Source organism: Micromys minutus (genome assembly GCF_963924665.1).
Source record: "Micromys minutus genome assembly, chromosome: 2".
In the NCBI taxonomy this organism is placed as follows: domain Eukaryota; kingdom Metazoa; phylum Chordata; class Mammalia; order Rodentia; family Muridae; genus Micromys; species Micromys minutus.
This window is the reverse complement of record NC_137971.1, coordinates 14,136,629-14,156,880: the sequence shown is the minus strand read 5'-3', so window position 1 is coordinate 14,156,880 and position 20,252 is coordinate 14,136,629. Positions and strand designations below refer to the sequence as shown.

The following is a 20,252-nucleotide window of genomic DNA, read 5'->3' as shown; positions in this document are numbered from 1 at the left end:
ATGACCAGTGAGCTCCAGGGAGTCTCCTGTCTCTACCCTCCCCAGTGCTGGAGTTACAGGCATGTGCAACCATGTTTGGCTTTTGACATAGATGCTGATAGCCAAACTCAAGCCCCCATGCTTGTGTGGTGAGTACCCACTGAGCCATCTTCTAGAGTGATGGCAGCCTTGAACACAGGGTCTAGCCTGCCTGACCCAGGGTCCAGGGTGACCTTTTGACATTAGGAAGGTGGAAGTGGGCTGGACGGATGTCTCAGTAGTTAGAGCACTTGATTCCTTTGCAGAGGGCCCAGGTTTGGTTCCCAGCTCCCACATGGCTGATTACAACCATCTGTGACTCCAGTTCTAGGGGATTCAGCCTCCTCTTCCGGCCTCCACAGGCATGGCACACCTGCGGCACACAGACATTCGTTCAAGGAAAACACTCATACATGTAAAATAAAAATAAGTAAATCCCTAACGAAGAGGAAAGGTAGGGACCAAGGGCAAACGAGAGCACAGCCCACCATCCAAACAAGACTCCGTCTCTTGAGTATAGTGGCCTCACAGGCTCCTGTTGGGGTGTTCTTTGGCGATAGTGGGGTGTAAGGTTCATGCCCTGGGTTTCTCGTCTTTGGCCCCAGTTGGCCCCTGGTCCACTGGAACCACTGTAAGAAGCAGCTCATTTAGAGGTAAAAGGAGGAAAACTGAAGACGGCAGTATCTCCTGAACAAATTGTACTCTGTGCTCTAAGGTCAGGGTGACCTGAGATGGCCACCTCAAATCTGGACATCAGCAGTCGGACTTAACATTCTTGTCTTATGCACACATTTCTGGAGGATAAGGGGTAGGAAGGGACATTTTAGCACTTCAGGATTTCAGGAATTTGGTCTCAAAGGTAAAAGGTACTTACTTGCTCATGAGAATCTCACAGAACAGAATCAGTTGGGTGAGATCAGCTCCCCTGCCCCAGCAGAAACTACTTTTAAGCAGGCTATGGTAGCTTCAGCACTTAAGCTGAGACAGGAGGATCACCAAGAGTTCCAGGCCAACCTGGGTTACAGTGTAAGACTGTCATCCCAAAATGACAATAAAAACCACTTCTGCTCTGTGGATCTAGTTCAGCTGATCGAGTTGTCACTGAATGCACAGTGCTCAAGTTCAGTCCCCAGCACAACAGGCCCCAGGGTGGGGTGGTGATTACACACACACACACACACACACACACACACACACACACACTGTCAACATTCTCTTAGTATCATACTGAGTTGGAGGCCAGCCTGGGCTACATGGAATCCTGTCTCAAAAACATTAGTTCCCCCCTTTCTTGGACAAAGTAAAGGTTACCCTGGGAGAGTGATAATCTAATTAGAGCTTCCAAAAGATAGGGCCATCTTTTGTTCCTTAGCTTGTAGCGGAGGCTGGCCTCCAATTCACCATGCAGTCAAAGATGACCTTAAGTGGAGATTCTTCTGCTCCACCTTTACATCACTGGGGATGGGGAGTAGATTTATGTGCCACAAGGCTTATCTTAAAAGGTCATTTGTACCCTAGAGTGACAGTGCTTCTCCAAGGGCTAGATAGGACTATAACATTTTCTCTCCCTCCTTGGCAAATCAATCCAAATCAAACAGAAATATCAACTTTTGGGTTCTTTGAAACCCCTCGGCACTTTTTCATTCAGGTTTGTCTCTTGACAGGTTATAATCAGAGATCCATTCAAGTTTGCAGAAGAGTCTGAGAAGATGAAGCCCAGACATGCACCTGGAGGCGCCGGAGGCTGCTGCAACAAAAGGAAATGCAGCTAGACAAAGGCCAGCGCGCAGCCCACTGGCCCGAGACTAAAGAACATCCACAAAGTGTCAGAGCCTGCTCGTCACCCGTGCACAGATTATGGGAAGATGGTAAAGCCACCACAACCCACACCATTGCTAAGAATAAGTGATTTTTAGAGGTTGTTGATGTAAGATTCACAGCAAATCGCCTGCTTTTCTAGCTCACTATTTCAGAGTTCTGGTGCCACCTAGTGGTCAGAAGTAGAACTTGGACGCCTAAGGTTTAATCAAAGGGCCAAAGGCATCAACATTATGAGGATATCTTCCTTCTGGTCTACCACAGGAAACCTCTGGGTCTTTCTCTGTGGTTACTCAGGAAGCATAGTACTTACTAAATTTATGCTATGACAAAAGATTACCAACTCAAATTTTGTAGAAGTACTCTTATTTTGTAGGAGTACTCTTTAGGTCACTGTCTTCAAACTTTTTTCCTATAATTGAATGAAAAAGAAAATAAAAATAAAATTGATTCTGATCATTGATGCCACAGTGGATGTCTGTAATTTGTCTTTTTTAAAATTGTGTGTGCTCACACACACACACACACACACACACACACATATGTGTGCTTCGTCTTCACAAATACCAGAAGAGAGACTCAGATCCCATGACAGATGGTTGTGGCTGGGAATTGAACTCAGGACCTCTGGAAGAGCAGTCAGAGCTCTTAACCATCACTCCAGTCCCCTGTCATCTGTCTGAAGTGATGTTTTTGAAAAAAGGAGAACTAAAAGATACACACAGGATTTCTCTCCCCTTGTGCTCTCATTAAACTTCTAGGGAAATGCTGTGTTTGTTTCCAGATCCTACAGTAAGGAAGTCATAAGGATTAAAGGGAGGACCAATGATAAGAAGTTGAAGGAACACAGATCCTATTAGGAGCTGATACATCAAACCTAAACCCAGGGGCCGGGGCACAGTCCGGCTGGTAGAAGACTTGTCTGGTGTCCTGTGCAGGAAGCTTTGCTCAGTGCCAGGTGACACCCAAGGTCCCAGCACTGGGAAGTAGAGCCATGAGGACCAGAAGCCCAGAGCCTCCCTCTTCAGCTACACAGGGTTTGAGGCCAGCCTGGGATACCTGGGACCCTGCCTCAAAATCAAGCAAGTGACAGCCTTCAACAAGAGAGGGCTTTGATAAGAGAATCTTGATTGTTCTGAGATCCTGGTAAAAAGACTCTTGGGCAGTAAGGGAAGAGGTGGGGTTAGCATGGCCCAAGAGGTTTTTAATTAGGAATTTGAGAATGTTTAGGCCTATAGAACACTGGGGTGAAGTTTAAGGGCAGATTTTTTTTAATTGTTCCCAATGGGACATTGCAGAATTCTGGGCATCCTCACCCCTGACTTTGATAGACAGTTTTGTCCAGCCCTGTTGGTCTCAGGAGCCTTGATTCTACTCAGGCTGCTGGCTCTAGAGTTGCTTATGTGCCCAGTTATAATTCTCTGCAGTGTGAGACTGGCGTGGCTCCAGAGGATCAGAAACCCTCTTCTGGTCTCCTTGGGCACAGTGTGCATACTGTGTGCAAACAGCATTCGCGCGCACACACACACACACACACACACACCCTTAAATAAAAATAAACTTGATAAACCTCTTGTGCTAGGCATTGTCCTGTTTACTGGCTGCAAAAATGGGATATTATGAACCATCAGGCCAAGAAGATCAAGACAGCACGGTGTGGTTCTATTCTAAACACAGCAGCCATGTGTCTTGACTCCCGAGAGAATCAGTGTCTTCCACTGCCTGCCCCAAACTGGGTTGTACAGAGGGTGCATGTGTAGATTCCCCCACCCCGGATCCAGTAGAGAGCTCTTACGAACTCTGTGTATGTCTACTTTGGTCTACTCTGACTTTGGTGAGGTGTTGTTCCTCAGGCGCTGTCCACTTTGGTTTTTTTTGAAATAGGGTCTCTGATTGGTTTGGTGCTTGCTGAGTAAGCTAGGCAGGCTAGCCAGTGAGCTCCTGGATCTATCTGCCTTTCTCCACCTCAGTGCTGAGATTGCAAGTCCATGCCACCATGCCCGGCTTTAGTATATGTATATTTATATGTATATGTATATGTATGTGTATGTATGTGTATGTGTATGTATATGTATATGTATGTGTGTGTATGTGTATATGTGTATAGTGTATATATGTATGTATGTATTTATGTATATAATATGTGCATATACATACATATATACATATTATATGTGTATATATATGCACATCATATAATTAACTTACTTTATATAGGGCTGGGTATCCAAATCAGTCTTCATGCTTGGGTGGCAAGCATTCTCCTTGCTGAGATATCTCTCTCCCCAGCTCCCAGACTGAACTCATTTGCAAATGCTAAGCTGGAATTATACAATCCTTAGGATAACCTGTGACATATCTTTAATTCATTACAAGCAGCAGCCAAGCAGGGAGCATGGCAGGAGGGGCCCACAGGGCCGGGGCTGCTTATGGTAATTTGACATATAGCTCAGAGCCTAACTGTGCCAGGTGAAGTGACAGTTTAGCCTCTGTTCCTAGAGTTGACCAGCTTCTCCCACGTCGCTTCCTTTGCGAATATGAAATGAGCCGTCTTGAGAGTTCAACACTTCAAATGTCAAGGGCTGTGGATGGGAGGTTTGCACAGCATGTGCAGGTGTCTGGCATGGCTTCTGGACCTCCCTGTTCATCTTTTATTAACTGTCCTGGCTTTCTTTTTTATCAATTAACCTTATTTTTCCTTTCAAGCAGATCTGCCTACGGAAGCACCACGAAGGTGATATTTTTATTTTATTTTATTTTTTCCTTTTAAATAATGTAGCAGGAGCTCACAAAGTCAGCGCGGGCCTTTCCGAATGCCTCTTTCTTGTGGTAGAGAGGGAGAGCCTTTATTCTGCATGGATCAGCCATGCCACATAACAAGAGTGTGTCTTTACTGAGAACGGCTCCCTCACACTCCCTCTCAGTGCTGCCTTTCCAGATTTCATGGAAGGAAATGCTGAAGCCATGTGTTTGGAAATGATCAGAATGTTGGGACCGCAGACTAGACTTGGCACCAAGTTGGCACCAAGAGCAGAACCAGGTCCCCTGCCCATTGCATCGAGTGCTTTGTCTTTGGCTTCCTCCAGGGCCTCCCTAAGTTAAACAGTATAGTCACTGCTCAGACTCCTGGTTACTTGAGAAACTGAACAAGGTTGAAAGACCAAGGGTTGCCTGGCCTAAAACATGAGTTCAAAGCCAGCCTTGGCAACCGGAGTGAGACCTTGTCTGAGAAGTCAAAAGAGGGGGAGCTGTTGGTTCCTGTGACGTGCAGGGGACCCTGATCTTCTGCACTGAGGGTTGGGGGTAGGACTGGGGAGGCTTGCATGGGAAGGGTGGGGTAGGAGAGGACAAGGGAAAAGCAGGGGTTACAGCTACAGTTGGGGGGCAGAGTGTGATGTCGAAAGTATGTATAGGGTTTTTTATCGGCAGGAACAGTGGTAGTGACTTTTACCATGACTAGAAGATAGGGCTAGGGAGATGGCCCAGTTGGTACAGTGCTTGCCATACAAACATGAGGACCTGAGTTTGCATGCCCAGTCCCCATGAAGGTAGGCATGGCAGTATGCCCTGTAACCACCCCCCAGACATAAGCAGGGACACACTCCCCAACACTATGGGGATATAGAAGGGTGGATGGGGCTTGCAGCCAGCCAGCCCAGCTAATCAATGAGTTCCAGGTTCAGTGAGAGACCTTGTTCAAAACTGAGGTGGAGAAGTGATTGAGAATGTTGACCTTTGTCCCTCCACAGGCATGCAGATGCACGCACACACACACACTCACACACACACTCACACACACACATGCACACACACACACACTCACACACACACACTCACACACACACACTCACACACACACACACACTCACACACACTCACACTCTCATACACACACTCACACACACTCACACACACACTCACACACACATGCACACACATACTCACACACACGCACTCACACACACTCACACACACTCACACACTCACACACACACACTCACACACACACACACACACACACACACACACATATTCCCGCCCATAATTATTATACTGTGAGCATATTGTTTGCCTTCGTCTGGAACTGTTCTGCTTTAAGCTTTAAACTGGACTAATGATTAATAATATCTTTTCTTTCAAAAGTCCCATTTTGGAAGATTTTTAGACATTTGTAATTTTTTATGGGTATGAGTGCTCTTGTCGGCGTGTATGTGCCTGGTGTCTGTGGGGGCCAGAAGAGGATGGGGGTTACTGATGGGCGTGAGCCACCATGAGAGGGCTGGGAACTGGAGCGTCACCCTCTGCAAGAGCAGCAAGTGCTCTAAACCCCTGAGCCATCTCCAGCCCCTGTTTTATCTTTCGAGCTAGGTTCTTGCTTTATGAGAAGGTCTTCCTGCCTACGCTAATTCCCTAGCGTAGGGATTAGGGTATGACACCTCTGCTTAGACCGTTCTAAAAGCTTAACTGAAATATGATCAGGAGTCTAGGCCAACCCAGGAGACTGAATGTTTGGTCTCAAATGTCTAATCCCCACTGAGACCTGGGGATAGTAGCTTGTGATCCCAGTACGGACTTCCTGAACAGAAGACGCGGTGTCCCCTCTAGTCTTTTGGGGACTCCTCTGGCATGTGACCTTTGTTCCTGGCCTATATGCAGCTGGAGATGTGGCATGTCACAACCACGAGGGACAGTTAAAATGATAAAGTGTTGTACACTAAAGTGACATCGTACTCAAGGAAGCTTTAGACATATGACGGCGACCCTAAACTTATAATGGAGAGAGGCTGGAGCGATGGCTCAGCACTAAAGAGCATGTACTTCTCCTCAGGTGGCCCACGGATGCCTGTAACTCCATTTCCTGGGGAATCAAATGCCCTCTAACCTCTGGGGGCCCGTGCAAGCATGTGCACGCACACATACACACTAAAAACAGATTATAACGTGGAGCTGAAAAATTCCCATTGCTTAGTGACAGATGATGTCAAAGGTCGTAGGGCAACTTCATTGACATCTTTGTGATGCTCTGGATTAAGTGAACCGTCTCCCTGCCGCTCATGTAAGAGCAGAGGGCACACAATCCCATATGGTACATGATGTCTGATAAAGAGCATAGAGCTATGATAGTGGCCTTATTGATTTTACATATGTATATATCTGAAGAAGGCTCTTGCTTGGCTACCTAGGCTGGCCTACCACTTACCATCCTCCTGCCTCAGCTTCTTGAGTGTCACCATGCCTAGCTTTTGATTAGACTTCTTGTTGTTATTATAAAGTCTACTTTTACTATTAAAAAGAAGTCTACTGGAAGATGGTGTGCTGTGAGTCTGGTGGAACCTCACATCTTAAGCTGACCACAAGAGGCCACATGGAGTCACCAAACTGCACCACCTAGGTCTGCGAGTGCACTCGATATTTGCAAAGTGACAAAATTACCCGTGACTCGTTACTCAGAATGTGTCCACATCCTAAGTGACACAGGATGGCATGTGAGAAAGTGCTTTGTAAACTGCAGAGGTGTTTTCTGCTCAGTGGCCTGAGTTCCTCAAATTTGAACCAGGCAGACGTATGGTCAGTCAGTAAAGTTCTCTCTCACAAGCATGAGGACCTGAGTTTGTATCCCCAGCTTGTCTGTAATCCTAGTGCTGAGACAGGTGGATCCCTGGAGTTCATTGGTCAACCAGCCTTGCTGAATTGGTGAGCTTAGGGTCAGTGGTGTGTGATAGAGAAAGACAGACACCCAATGCTGACCTCTGGCCTCTAAGTGCATACATATTCTCTATTCATATGTGCATACTCCCATACAATATGTACATCAGATGCGCGTGCGAGCACACACACACACACAGAACAAACAAAAATGGAGTTCCCTAAATAAATCAGTGGGGCCTTACCACCGCCATCTTGGTTACTGCTGAACCAATCTTCCTATAAACCAGTTCTTTGACTTAGAACTTCTCTAACTCCTAAACTTTTGCTCTGGAACTTAGTATTTAACTCATTATAGACCAGTCTCAACAATTCTCAAGATCCCTGCTGGCCCTCTTCACGGACTATGGCACCAGCTTTCTGAGCACACACTGTTCTAAAGTTAGTGTTGTCTCTCCAGCCTTACCCCGGGTTGGTTTTCTACTGGTTATTATAGATTCCTCTTTCTCTCTGTCCCTTTGTTAGGTATTAATATTTATGCCACTTCTCTCTGGTCACATTTTTTAGTATGGCTATAATTTAAAATGGACAATAACCGGATGTGGTGGCACATGCCTGTAATCCCAGCACTTGGATGGCTGAGGCAGGAGAATTAAGACTCTGAAGCTAGTTTGGGTTAAACAGTATGACTCTGTTTCAAAACAAAAGAAAGCAAAACCCACCAAACTGAAAAAAAGAAGGACTTGTAAAAGGAGGACAAAGAGGGAGAGGAGGAGGAAGAGGAGGAGGAGGAAGAAGAGGAGAAGAAGGAGGAGGGGAAGGAGGAGGGGAAGGAGGAGGAGGGGGAGAGAGGGGGAAGAAGGGTGGAAGGAATTTCTAATGAAGTAAATTAAGGTTAAAAGAAGTTATAAGGAAAGGTTGAATCCTGATTCAGTGGGCTAATGTCCTTGTAAGGGAGGGTGCCAGAGAGCTGGCTTCCTCCAGTCTCAGAGGACAGGTGTGTGAGGACTGTCTGCTTGCAAGTCGAGAAGTAAACCTCACCAGAAACCTGCCCCTTTAGACCTTGCTCTAGGATTTCAAACCTCTAGGTCAGTACAAAGGTCTTTGTTGGTGAAGCCAACCATTCCACCATATTTAAGCTAGCAAAAGCAACTGCACCTTTCTTGGAATAGATCTTTTGTTACATATCCAGACCCTCTTTGTATGTGTGTGCATGCGCAAGTGTGTGAATGTGTGTGTGTGTGTTTGTATATGTGTGAGAGAGTGCTATATGTTTATGTGAGAGTACTATATGTGTATGTGTAAGAGAGTACTGTATGTGTGTGTGAGAGTACTGTATGTGTGTGTGAGCACTCTGTGTGTGTGAGCACTGTATGTGTGTGTGAGCACTGTGTGTGAGAATGCTGTATGTGTATGTTGGAGAGCACTCTGTGTGGGAGTGGGAGCACTGTAAGATAGAACCTCCAGATGTTGTCCACTCACACACACATACAGTGCTCACTTTATTTGTTTGTGTTTGAAGCATGGCCTATCACTGGCCGGGAACTCGCCAAGCAGGCTAGGAAGGCTGGCCAATCAAGCTCCATCCTTCAGCCTGTTACTTTCTCTCCAGTGTTGAGATGGCAAACACGGTACTTGGCTCTGAAGATGTGGGTTATGGGGATTTAACATGTATCCTGCCGCTTACAGGCCAAGCATTTTACTGAGTGATTTCCTCCAGCTACTTGGTGTCCTTTGCTCCTTTCTTCCTCCCCTCTTTTCATTCTTTTTTCTTTCTTTCCTTCCTTCCTTTCTCTCTTTTATTTCTCCTCTTCCTTCCTTCCTTCCTTTTTTTCGTTCTTTCTCTCTTTCTCTCAAGGTAGAGACTCCTTATGTAGCTCGGAATGATCTTGAATTTGTGAAACTTCTGCCTCACCTCCCAAGTGCCGAGACGAATAGAGAACTCTACTATACCCAGCCTAAAACCACTACTGTTCCAGGAGCAACCTGAAGACAACCACGTTTTTCCTCCGTTTTTAAAATTTTTATTTATTTATTTTTTATTTATATCATTATCACTAAAATTTTACTTATGTCTATACGTCTGTGTGAATGTGTGCCAGTGGAGGTCAGAAAAAGGTGTAGGGGCCCTGGAGCTGGGGTTATAGGTAGTTGTGAGCTCCCCGTGTGGGCTCTGGGAACTGGATTTGAGATGATTTGGAAGAGCAGCCAGTGCTCTTAACCACTGAGCCGTCTCTCCAGCCTGCCTCGGTTTATCTGTATCTTCTTTGTTTTTCGAGACAAGGTCTCCTGTGTTGTCTAAACTGGCCTCACTCTCCTGGGTAGCTGTGTATCCTTTAAGACATTCTATCCTTTACTCTGTAGTGTTCATTGCCTTACTAGCAAAATGGCATTTTGTTTGTTTGTTTTTGTTTTTCGGGAGGAGGTGGGGTGGATTTGGTTGAGTTTCACTGTATAGCCCAGGATGGCCCCAAACTTTTAAACTTGGGATCTTCCTCTCTCAGCCTTCTGAGTGCTAGGATTACAAGTGTGTATCTTGGGGCGACTGATGATTCCATATTGTAGCTTCCCAGTTCCTAGAGCTGTGTTTAGAATTTGCTAGAGAAGCAATATACACAGACTGATAGGTCTATAAATAAATGAAGAAAAAGAGATAGGGTAAGAACTAGAACACTTTTTATTTAAAATTTAAAGAAACAGGAGCTGGGGAATGTAACTCGGTTGGTAGAATGCTTGCTTAGTTTACAGGAAGCCCTGGATTGATCTCTAGTGGCACATCCATGGTTGTGTGCGCCTGGAAATGCAGCACTCAGAGGTGGGGGTAAAAAGATCCTTACTGATACAGAGGAGGATGCTGCAGCTAACCATCAGGCTGAGCACAGGGACCCCAATGGAGGAGTTAGAGAAAGGACTGAAGGAGCTGAAGGGGTTTGCAACCCCATAGGAAGAACAACAATATCGACCAACCGGACCTCCCAGAGATCCCAGGGACTCAACCACCAACCAAAGAGCACACATGGAGGGACCCATGGCTCCAGCCGCACATGTAACAGAGGATGGCCTGGTTGGACATTAATGGGAGGAGAAGCCCTTGGTCCTGCGAAGGCTCATTTCTTCGGTGTAAGGAAATGCCAGAGTGGTGAGGTGGGAGTGGGATGGGGCACCCTAAAAGAAGCAGGGAGAGGGGGAGGTGAGAGGGGGGGCGGGAAAGGAGATAACATTTGAAATGTATACATAAAATACCCAATAAAGATGAAAAACAAAACAAAGAAGATCAGCAGGTCAAGGTTATTCTCAGCCACGTAGCAGGTTCAAAGGCAGGCAGCCAGTATCTCAGATAAATAAATACATAAGTAAGAAAATACAGTGTAAGGCTATGGAGACGCCTATAGGGTAAAATGCTTGCTGGGTGAGTGTGACACAGTAACACACATATCTGCAGAGTTTCTACCATGAGAAGGAGGGGAAGCCAGAAGAATCCCCAGAAAGTCACACTAGCCTGATGTCTATAGAGGAAACAAAACTGAACCCCATCGATCCTCAAAGAAAGGTAAGAGCGGACGCCAGAGGCTCATTAGAACATGCACACAGATACACACAGAGAGAAATTATATTAAAAGAAATGTAAGGAAGCAATTAGTGGGAGAGAGAATGAAGAAGGAGAAGGAGTAAGAGGACGAGGTGGAAGACGGGAAGGAGGAGAAAGAGGAGGAGGAGGATTAGAAGGAATAACCCTTAAGCTTAGTAATAGTTAAAATCAACAGTGCCTTAGAGAAACTGGAAAGGGCAGAAGTCTGTGCTTAGACTGAAGTTTTACCTTCATCCTCAGAAGAAGCGAATCAAAGGCTGTGGGAGTGAGCTAAGAGCATGAGAGAAACACAGGTCCCAGGTCAGGTGTCTGAGGCACGCATGCAGCCATGACTCTCACGTGAGGCCTCAGATTCATACATCTAGGCCCTGGTACTTTTGTTTCTGTCCATCCCAATCTTACTGCTCCATCCTCACCCCACCAAATGGAGGTTGGGGAACAAACTCTTGGTGTAGTCCAGGCTAGTCTTGAACTCGCTATATAAATAACGATGACTTTGGACTCCTGAGCTTCAGCCTCTCTCTCAAGTGTTAGGATTAGAGGTGTGTATGGCCAAGCCTGGTTTTATGGGGGTGCTGAGGACCGAACCTAGAGATTCATAGAAACTAGGAAAACACTGCCAAATGAGTTATATCCCCAGGCTCCGGAAGTGTAATTTTAAAAGGTGTGGGCACTGATCATCTGCCTGGCCTTACTCTAGGGCTCAGACCAGAGCAAGCAGTGGATAGGAGGAAGAAGGAAATGGGGTGCTTTTAGGTGTCATCAGGGAGGCATCTCATACCCACTTCCTGTTGTGCAGCTGAAGACTAGATTTCAGCAAGAGCTAGTTGTGAAGATTTCAGACCCTTTTCAAAGAAAAATTGTAAATGGTATTTTAAAAATTTAAATATTATTTAGTGACTCTTATTAAATAATAACTCTTATTAATACTGACCTGAACAGCCCCCCACACACCGTAATCAAAACAGTCCTATGGATTTTTAAAGCAAGCTTTAGCACAATTACTAGGGATTACTCCTAGTCTATTTTTCTATATGCTAGACTGTTAATTCCCAGCCAGGCTCCCCCTGCACTTGCTGTTTGAGTCTCACCTGCTCCATCATTATTTCTGCTCCATCATTCTGTCCTCAGAGGACATTTCACCCAGCCCGGTCCATAGCATCTAATGGAGACTCCCTGTTCTCTCGGTCTTTTTCCTTCTTCCTCCTCATTCTACCTGGTCTCTACCTTCGACCCCCAGCCCAGTAGCTGAAACCCTGCCTACCTCTATTCTCCCCAGTAATTGGCTGCAGCCACTTTTACTTAACCAATAACTTTAAATTGTGGGGGGGCGGGGTTTACATAGCATCACTTGGCATGCATGAGCATTTGGTGGTAACCAGGGCTTGGGGGTCAGTAATTAGCATTGAATACATAGCAGCACCAGGCCAGGCCCCAACAAGAAACCCTTCCTCCCAACTGTCACATTTCCCCTTTTCTTCTCAATAACCATGCCCAGAAAATATCTAGAAAAAGGAAGGGAACGGGGAAGTCCTAACAAAAGCCCATAAGGCCCCCTGAGAAAATCAGCAAATTTCAGGCTTTCATTTAACTGAGTGTCTTTATAAAGTTTCCCATTTTGCCTAAGAGGATCCTAGTACTTAAACAAGCGCACAGTATTGCTTCTCAGAGGTCCCTGTGGGCCATCAGTGGTTTCAAGGGCAAGTTCGTGTAATTCCAGTGTTTTCCTGGTTTTTGGTTTTCCTCCAAAGACTGTGTTCTGTTGGCGTTCAGATGTCACTCTTGCCTGGACTCCAGGGGCAAAGCATATAATTCCTGAACCCACGGATTTGGAGGTTTTCCTTCTGGATGGAAGAAAACCGAGCTGTCATTCTCCCTTATTTTCTAGTGAAGGATTCTGGGAAGGGAAGTTTAGTCAAGGAGGATATTTGCAGGAGGTTTTAGCTTAGCTTGAGTGACTCATTCAAGGTCAGGCAAGGAGCAAACAAAGTGAGACACCAGCGGCTACCCCTTCAGAATCTCAGCCCCGCTGTAGTCTTTTATGGATTAAAATATGGTCAGAAACTAAGGTTTTGTGGCTATTCCCCCTCCCCTAAGCAAAATTTCCGAAGAGGCTTCCTGCAAACATTATCGCCTTCTATCCCCGGAAGGATAGGTGGCGAAGCCCCAGAAGCTACTCACCACAAACCTGCACCAGCAGCTTCTCTCCAAGGAGAGGAAGTCTTTGACCTTAAGAAGCCTCCGAGACTGAAGGATGACTCTAATGGAAGGGAAAACTGCTTGGCTCAGGTGTCTAGACAGTTTTGTGTGTCTTGAGGATTCATGCAGAGTAGCAGCTCACATCCACCACGGAGGATACAGATTGCTCAGCAATCCCGTGTGAATCTAAGCCTGGATTATTTTGTGGTGTCTGCTGGGAGGTGCTGTTCTGTTTTACTTCAGTCTTGAACTGCTAGCCTGCTTCTAGATTGCTCAGACCGCACTTGCCTGAACACGACTTTTTCTGTTACAGGAAATGTCTGTAGGTCTGGCAAGTCCTTCTTCCTGTTTCTGCACTCCCATTCCAAATATTCGATATCCGAGAACCGCCAACTGTCTTCCCTCTTAGCCTGGAACTCCCTCTCCCTCACCTTTTCAGTCAGCTGGCTAGAAGCACTGTGTTTGTCCTGATCCTTTGTCAGACATCTAAAACCCTCAACTTATAAACTGTAATTACCACTCTTGTAAATGCATAAGAGACCTAAGAATCCCATTTTCTTCATCTAAAGTAATTTTTCCAATATATCAGTATGATAATTAGGAAGTAGGAAAAACAAAACAAACAAACAAACAAACAACCCCCCCAAAAGCAAAAAACCAAAACCAAACCACCAGGAACCAGAGGGCTAGGACTTGAATTGGCCAGTTACTTAAAATAATCAAAGTAAAAGCTTCTTTATTTCTTTAACACTTTTTATATGATGTTTTGAATATCTATAGTCGTTCTAGACCAAGGTGATGTAACAGTGCATAACAATTCTTGAGAAAGGACAGATTATCAACCGAAGGAGTAAATTATACATGATATTAGTAAATGATCTCTGCTTTGAAGAAAAATAAGAGAGATAAGGAGTCTGGTGGCCTTTGAGCAAAGCCTTTAAAGAGGGCTCTGTTGGCATCTGGAAGAAGTAGATGGCATCAGGAGGAAACAGAACATGCAAAGACCCCAGGAAGATTCCCCTGGCAGTGACTGAGAAAGTGACAGTCTGGTTGGGACAGAGTTTGCAGAACCTTGTTGGCCATGTGAGCACTCGACTTTCATCAGTGGAGATGAAGATTCAGGGGAGGGCTTAAATAAGGGAGCAACAGGCCCTTGTTTGACAAGTCACTAGCTGGAAGGTCGGGAGGAAGGGACGAGAACAGGCATTAAAGAGGAGAGAGTGACAAGGGCATCACTGAAGTGAGCCCAGGAATTACTCATCCTGGAAATTATAAAAAAAACCACTTTGGGTGTTGACAAAAAGGAAGGGTATTGTGATAATGGAATACAAACTAAGATCAGGAAAACATTTTAGAAACGCGCTTCAGTTGTGAGACAGAAAGTTCAGTCTGGGAGCTGCTGTGCTACCGCATCTACTCTGATGCAACGGACTTGAGAGTCTTGGAATCTGTGCTTCAGAATCTATCTTCTCCGGAGCTAACAGCATCTGGCCAGTGCATTTCAGAATAAGCTTTCATTGGCCTTCTCAGGATGTTCTCCCCTTCCTGATTCCCAAAATGCCAGGGTGCACGTTAAAACAAGCAAGAAAGCAAACAAACAACAAAACAGAACAAAACCAGGACCCACCTCATTCTGTGATTATAGCACTACAGGAGAATTCATGTAATTACTAAGTTTGGGTTTGCTGAGAGCTAGCAAACATCAAAGGTCGCCAATGAGGGCCGGCAGGTGGCGCCACATGATCGTGAGCAGCTGAAGTCGCTCAGCGGCGTGGAGAACTCAGGTCCTCAGCGTTGCTAAGGCCACCCTGTCTCCGCGAATCTCCAGAGGAGCTGCTTGCAGGAGTGGTGGGCTGGGGGCTTGACTAGTATCCCGATTTGGTTTTAGACTATGTGCACCGTAAGCTGTCTCCAGTCGGCTCCCAGGGAAGGAGGGCTCAGCCCTTTCTGCTCCGACACGGAGTCCTGTGGAGCCCGCAAGGCTCTGCAGCAAGGACCTGAGGCCTCGCGCCTCAGGGCAATATTGCAGGGCTGCCAACCCGCGCGCTAGGATCTACTACAGAGACCCCACAGGGAGTGCCGCACCCGCGGATCGCTCCTTTTCATTGGTCGCCTGGAGGAAAACCACGCCCCTATCCCTACAGCGCTCATCTTTAACTGGCTCTTGCGTTCGGGATGGCCACGCCTCCTCCCCTCGCATACACAAGAGTCACGCGCCTTTCAGTTGGAAACTTGGCATGCTGAGGAGGACAGTGGCCCTCATCTCCCCGCCCACCTCCCGTGCCATTGGTGCGGCGCGCCGCTTGCGACCACGCCCCCATTCCAGCCCCCTGGCTGGGAAGGCGGGCACCCGCTCTTGATTGGCTGGCAGACCTGCCTCTCGCGGGAGAGGCTAGCACGCCCCTCCCTTCCCTCCCTCCTCCCTGGAGCCCGGGGGTTCCTCGGCTGGCTCAGTCCGAATCAGTGTCATTCAGAGAGAAGGACAGCTGAGGGCTGGGCGCGAACGCGCGGTTGCAGTCCTGCTCGGGCGCTGGTGCCTGCGCTCGCGCCGCCGGGTGGGAAGGATGAAGCCTCAGCTGGAGCAGCCACCCTATGATTGGCTGTGGCGCTTGTGAACCCGAAGTAAAGATGGCGGGCGGGCAGGCAGCCGCCGCACTGCCCACTTGGAAGATGGCGGCGCGCCGCAGCCTCAGTGCCCGCGGCCGGGGGGTCCTGCAGGCAGCTGCGGGCCGGCTGCTGCCGCTGCTACTGCTGAGCTGCTGCTGCGGCGCGGGCGGCAGCACAGCGGCCGGCGAGAACGAGGAGACCGTGATCATCGGGCTGCGGCTGGAGGATACGAACGACGTGTCGTTCATGGAAGGGGGTGCTCTGCGGGTGAGCGAGCGGACCCGGGTCAAGCTTCGGGTGTACGGGCAGAACATCAACAACGAGACATGGTCCCGCATCGCCTTCACTGAGCACGAGCGGCGCCGGCACACACCCGGCGAGCGTGGGCTGGGGGGCCCCGCGCCTCCGGAGCCGGACAGCGGCCCCCAGCGCTGCGGCATCCGCACCTCAGACATCATCATCTTGCCCCACATCATTCTCAATCGCCGCACATCGGGCATCATTGAGATCGAGATCAAACCACTGCGCAAGATGGAGAAGAGCAAGTCTTATTACCTGTGCACGTCTCTCTCCACGCCCGCACTGGGCGCCGGCGGCTCCGGGTCTGCGAGTGGCGCCGTCGGGGGCAAGGGTGGCGCGGGGGTGGCCGGACTCCCGCCTCCTCCGTGGGCCGAGACCACCTGGATTTACCACGACGGCGAGGACACCAAGATGATAGTGGGCGAGGAGAAGAAGTTCTTGCTGCCCTTCTGGCTGCAAGTGATCTTCATCTCGCTGCTGCTGTGCCTGTCGGGCATGTTCAGCGGCCTCAACCTGGGGCTCATGGCTCTGGACCCGATGGAGCTGCGCATCGTGCAAAACTGCGGCACAGAGAAAGAGAAGAATTACGCCAAGCGCATCGAGCCGGTGCGCAGGCAGGGCAACTACCTGCTGTGCTCGCTGCTGCTGGGCAACGTACTGGTCAACACCACGCTCACCATCCTCCTCGACGACATTGCGGGCTCAGGCCTTGTGGCCGTGGTGGTCTCCACCATTGGCATCGTCATCTTCGGAGAAATCGTTCCCCAAGCCATCTGCTCCCGACACGGCCTAGCGGTAGGGGCCAACACCATCTTCCTCACCAAGTTTTTCATGATGATGACCTTCCCCGCTTCTTACCCGGTTAGCAAACTGCTGGACTGCGTCTTGGGCCAGGAGATAGGCACTGTATATAACCGGGAAAAACTGCTAGAGATGCTCCGGGTTACTGACCCCTATAACGACCTCGTTAAGGAGGAGCTGAACATCATCCAAGGGGCGCTGGAGCTTCGCACCAAGACGGTGGAGGACGTGATGACTCCCCTCAGGGACTGCTTCATGATCACCGGCGAGGCCATCCTGGACTTCAACACCATGTCCGAGATCATGGAGAGTGGCTACACTCGAATCCCTGTGTTCGAGGGAGAACGTTCCAACATCGTGGACCTACTCTTTGTCAAAGACTTGGCCTTCGTGGATCCAGATGACTGTACTCCTTTGAAAACCATCACCAAATTTTACAATCACCCTTTGCACTTTGTTTTCAATGACACCAAGTTGGACGCTATGCTGGAGGAATTTAAGAAAGGTGGGCAATTTTTGCTATTTTTAAGTTGGCTTTGCTCTTTCTGTCTCCATCCTCCTCCCCCTCTGAGTCCTCTACCCCCAGACCAACCCCCCAAGGAGAGTTGACCGGAATTTCTCCCTTTCTTAATTGCAAAGTTGAAAGGATGGCATGGACTTGGGGACGGATTGAACTAGTGAGCACTTCTAGGTTTAAAAGCCCGAGACTGTCATTACTTTTTCACATCATCAAAATCCAGGCTCTGTAATTTCAATGCTTGAAACTTGACCCTCTAGGGGCCTCTTGAGGGATCTACTTCATTCATTGTCTGGGTTCTGAATAGGTAGGTGAAAACACAGACCAGCCCCTTAGATGCCCTTTGGTTACATCTGATCACAGACATTTGGAAAATATTTAAATAGCCTTAAAACACCCAGTGCAATCCTCCCCCCCCTTCCTTGAACATCCATGCTGACATCTCAAAGATTGGAAGAATATTTTTGATAGATTTTTGTCCTTGGCTAAATGGCATCCTACAGGGTAGGGTAGATTGAGGTCCTTGAGGGTGGATCAGGGGTTTAGAAAGTACCATTATAAACCCCCACATTATTAGGATGTGACTTCTCAGGCTGGGAAACGGGGTTTGTTTCCTTTAAAGCAAACTTAGTTATTGATATGTAACTTGGAAAGATTAGCGGTAAGTTAACTTTTTAATGAGGCTATAACTGTCTTTGTTCACTGTTTCTGTTTATCTGACAGCAAGTAAAATTCCCTAATGCAAGTGTGGTTTGGGCAGAAAGCTTAAGCCTGCGACAGGGGGATGAATACCATTCTTGATTATGATTTATTTCTTGCTTTTTTTTTTTTTCCAGTTTACTAGTGTTCTTTTAACCTTGATCTCTTGATACATTAGCATGAAGTGTGTCTCCAATGCTCCAGGCTCTAGGGTATCAGCTGGGAAGAGGCAAAGGCCCAGTTTCCACCATGTGGGCACTCACAGCACACCAGTTTCTGCACTTCGCTGTTGTCTGTCCTATTTTGTCATAAATAGGGGAATAGCAACTTGTGCTATTATTATTGTGGCTTTGAAAGCTTCCAGTAAATGGCCAGTGCTGTTGAAAACCAAGGGATGCTGAGTTTTGTCACCGGTGCTTGGCACCGGCATTGCAATGTGTGTGTGACCTCGCATGACCCGAAAACTAAATTCTCATTCCTCACATGGAATTTCCATCTCTAACGGGGTCGCTGCCCCGACAGAGGCCGTGTGTACCTGGTGACAGCTCACTGGATGGGATCCTGTGAAGATACAGTGTGCCTGCTTGTCCTCACTCCCTTTTCTTGGATGAATGGTGTCCTCTCTGGAACAGGACCACAATGCAGTCATTTTCATATAAAAAAAAAAATAGAGCAGAATGTGCTTCAGGCTTAGTAATTTGCATTTAAAAGCAGGAGGAGAAAAAGAAAATGTCCAGTATCTCTAGCTCCAGAGCGTTGAGTATCTTTTCAGTGCCAAGCCGCTCATTAAGAGCATTGAACCAGTGTTTCCCTCACCCTGCGACACAGGGAGATGCCGTGACATGCTGGAGGATGCCTCTGCATTCCCAGTGCTGGTGCAGGTTATTGTGTCTTTTGTTGCTGCTGTTGGGATTTTTGCACATCACCTTACAGATTGCTAATACCAGGCCAAGTCAGGCATCACCAAGTGCACCTGTAGCTCCAGCTATTGGGAGGCTAGTTCTGGAAAAAGAACATAAATACTCCACTTTAGTTCTTATCCAAGAAGAAGTGCGGCATTTGGTGATGAAGTAGAGCAAAGCTATAGTCAGTCTCCCAGCATATTCTGAGAAGCAAAGACAGTTGGTGACCAAGTGGAGATTTAAGCCATGTCTTTAAAAGAACACAATAGCTGTTTGCTGCCTAACAAATAGGAATAATTGATTCTTTTTATATTCCCTTTGATTTTTGAGAAATGAGTTTGGTCAATTTAACTTTACAGTTTGTTACATTAATTCTGTTTTTTAAATTAAAAATTATTTATTTAATTTTACGTGATTGCTTGTTCACCTGAGCCCATCCATGCAGGCCTAGTACTTGTAGGACCCTCAGAGGTTAGAAGCCGTCAGATGCCCTGGAACTGGCTGGAGTTACCAGGCAGTTGGGAGCTGACAGCCATGTGGGTGCTAAGAGCCAAACTCAGGTCCTCTGCATGAGCAGTAAGTGTTTGACTACTGAGCCACCTCTTTAGCTACCCAGTGTTTTCTTTTAGAAAAACGTTTATGAAACCACATTCAACACTCAAAAAAAAAAAAGAGAGAGAGAGAGAGAGAGAGAAATTGAATCGATGACATTTGTATTTCGATGGCAATATATTTTGACAAAAAAAGAAAAATATATTTCGTATTCATTATACCAATGATCTTCGCAATATTCTTTGCACTCTGCAGTAATATATACATTTATTTACATACTATAAGTGTTGCTAAATTTGGTACACTAACAGGAAGTTATAATTAAATTTATAGGTACTTTTTAAAGCAGGTATTTATATATTGCTCAGGTATCAGTTCTTTTTAATGTGCGACTTAGAATGTTCACCTGATTTCTTTTCATGATTTTTCTAATTTAGATGTAACTTTCTCTAATGCATTGGGGATTAAATTGGTGGCCTCCATGTAGGCACATCCTTTACCAGTGGGTTATACCCTTAGCTCCCTGAAATAACTGAAGGATTTTTTAAAAGTTTATTTATTCGTTTGTGTGTGTGTGTGTGTATGTGTGTGTGTACGTGTGTGT

At 46.9% G+C, this 20,252-nt stretch overlaps 2 protein-coding genes across 2 annotated transcripts in view; both read left to right on the top strand.

Annotated features, from left to right (window-relative positions):
- AS3MT (arsenite methyltransferase) overlaps positions 1–2,226 on the top strand; it is a 29,841-nt gene extending 27,615 nt beyond the window's left edge. Inside the window, exon 11 of the mRNA XM_080913165.1 lies at positions 1,683–2,226. Within this exon, the coding sequence (XP_080769291.1) occupies positions 1,683–1,790 (108 nt within the window). The 3' untranslated portion in view covers positions 1,791–2,226. The remainder of the gene's footprint in view (positions 1–1,682) is intronic.
- A 13,514-nt stretch (positions 2,227–15,740) lies between these two features.
- Positions 15,741–20,252, top strand: part of CNNM2 (cyclin and CBS domain divalent metal cation transport mediator 2) — a 115,524-nt gene continuing 111,012 nt past the window's right edge. The window contains exon 1 of the mRNA XM_080911154.1: positions 15,741–17,483. Coding sequence (XP_080767280.1) covers positions 15,863–17,483 — 1,621 coding nt within the window. The 5' untranslated portion in view covers positions 15,741–15,862. The remainder of the gene's footprint in view (positions 17,484–20,252) is intronic.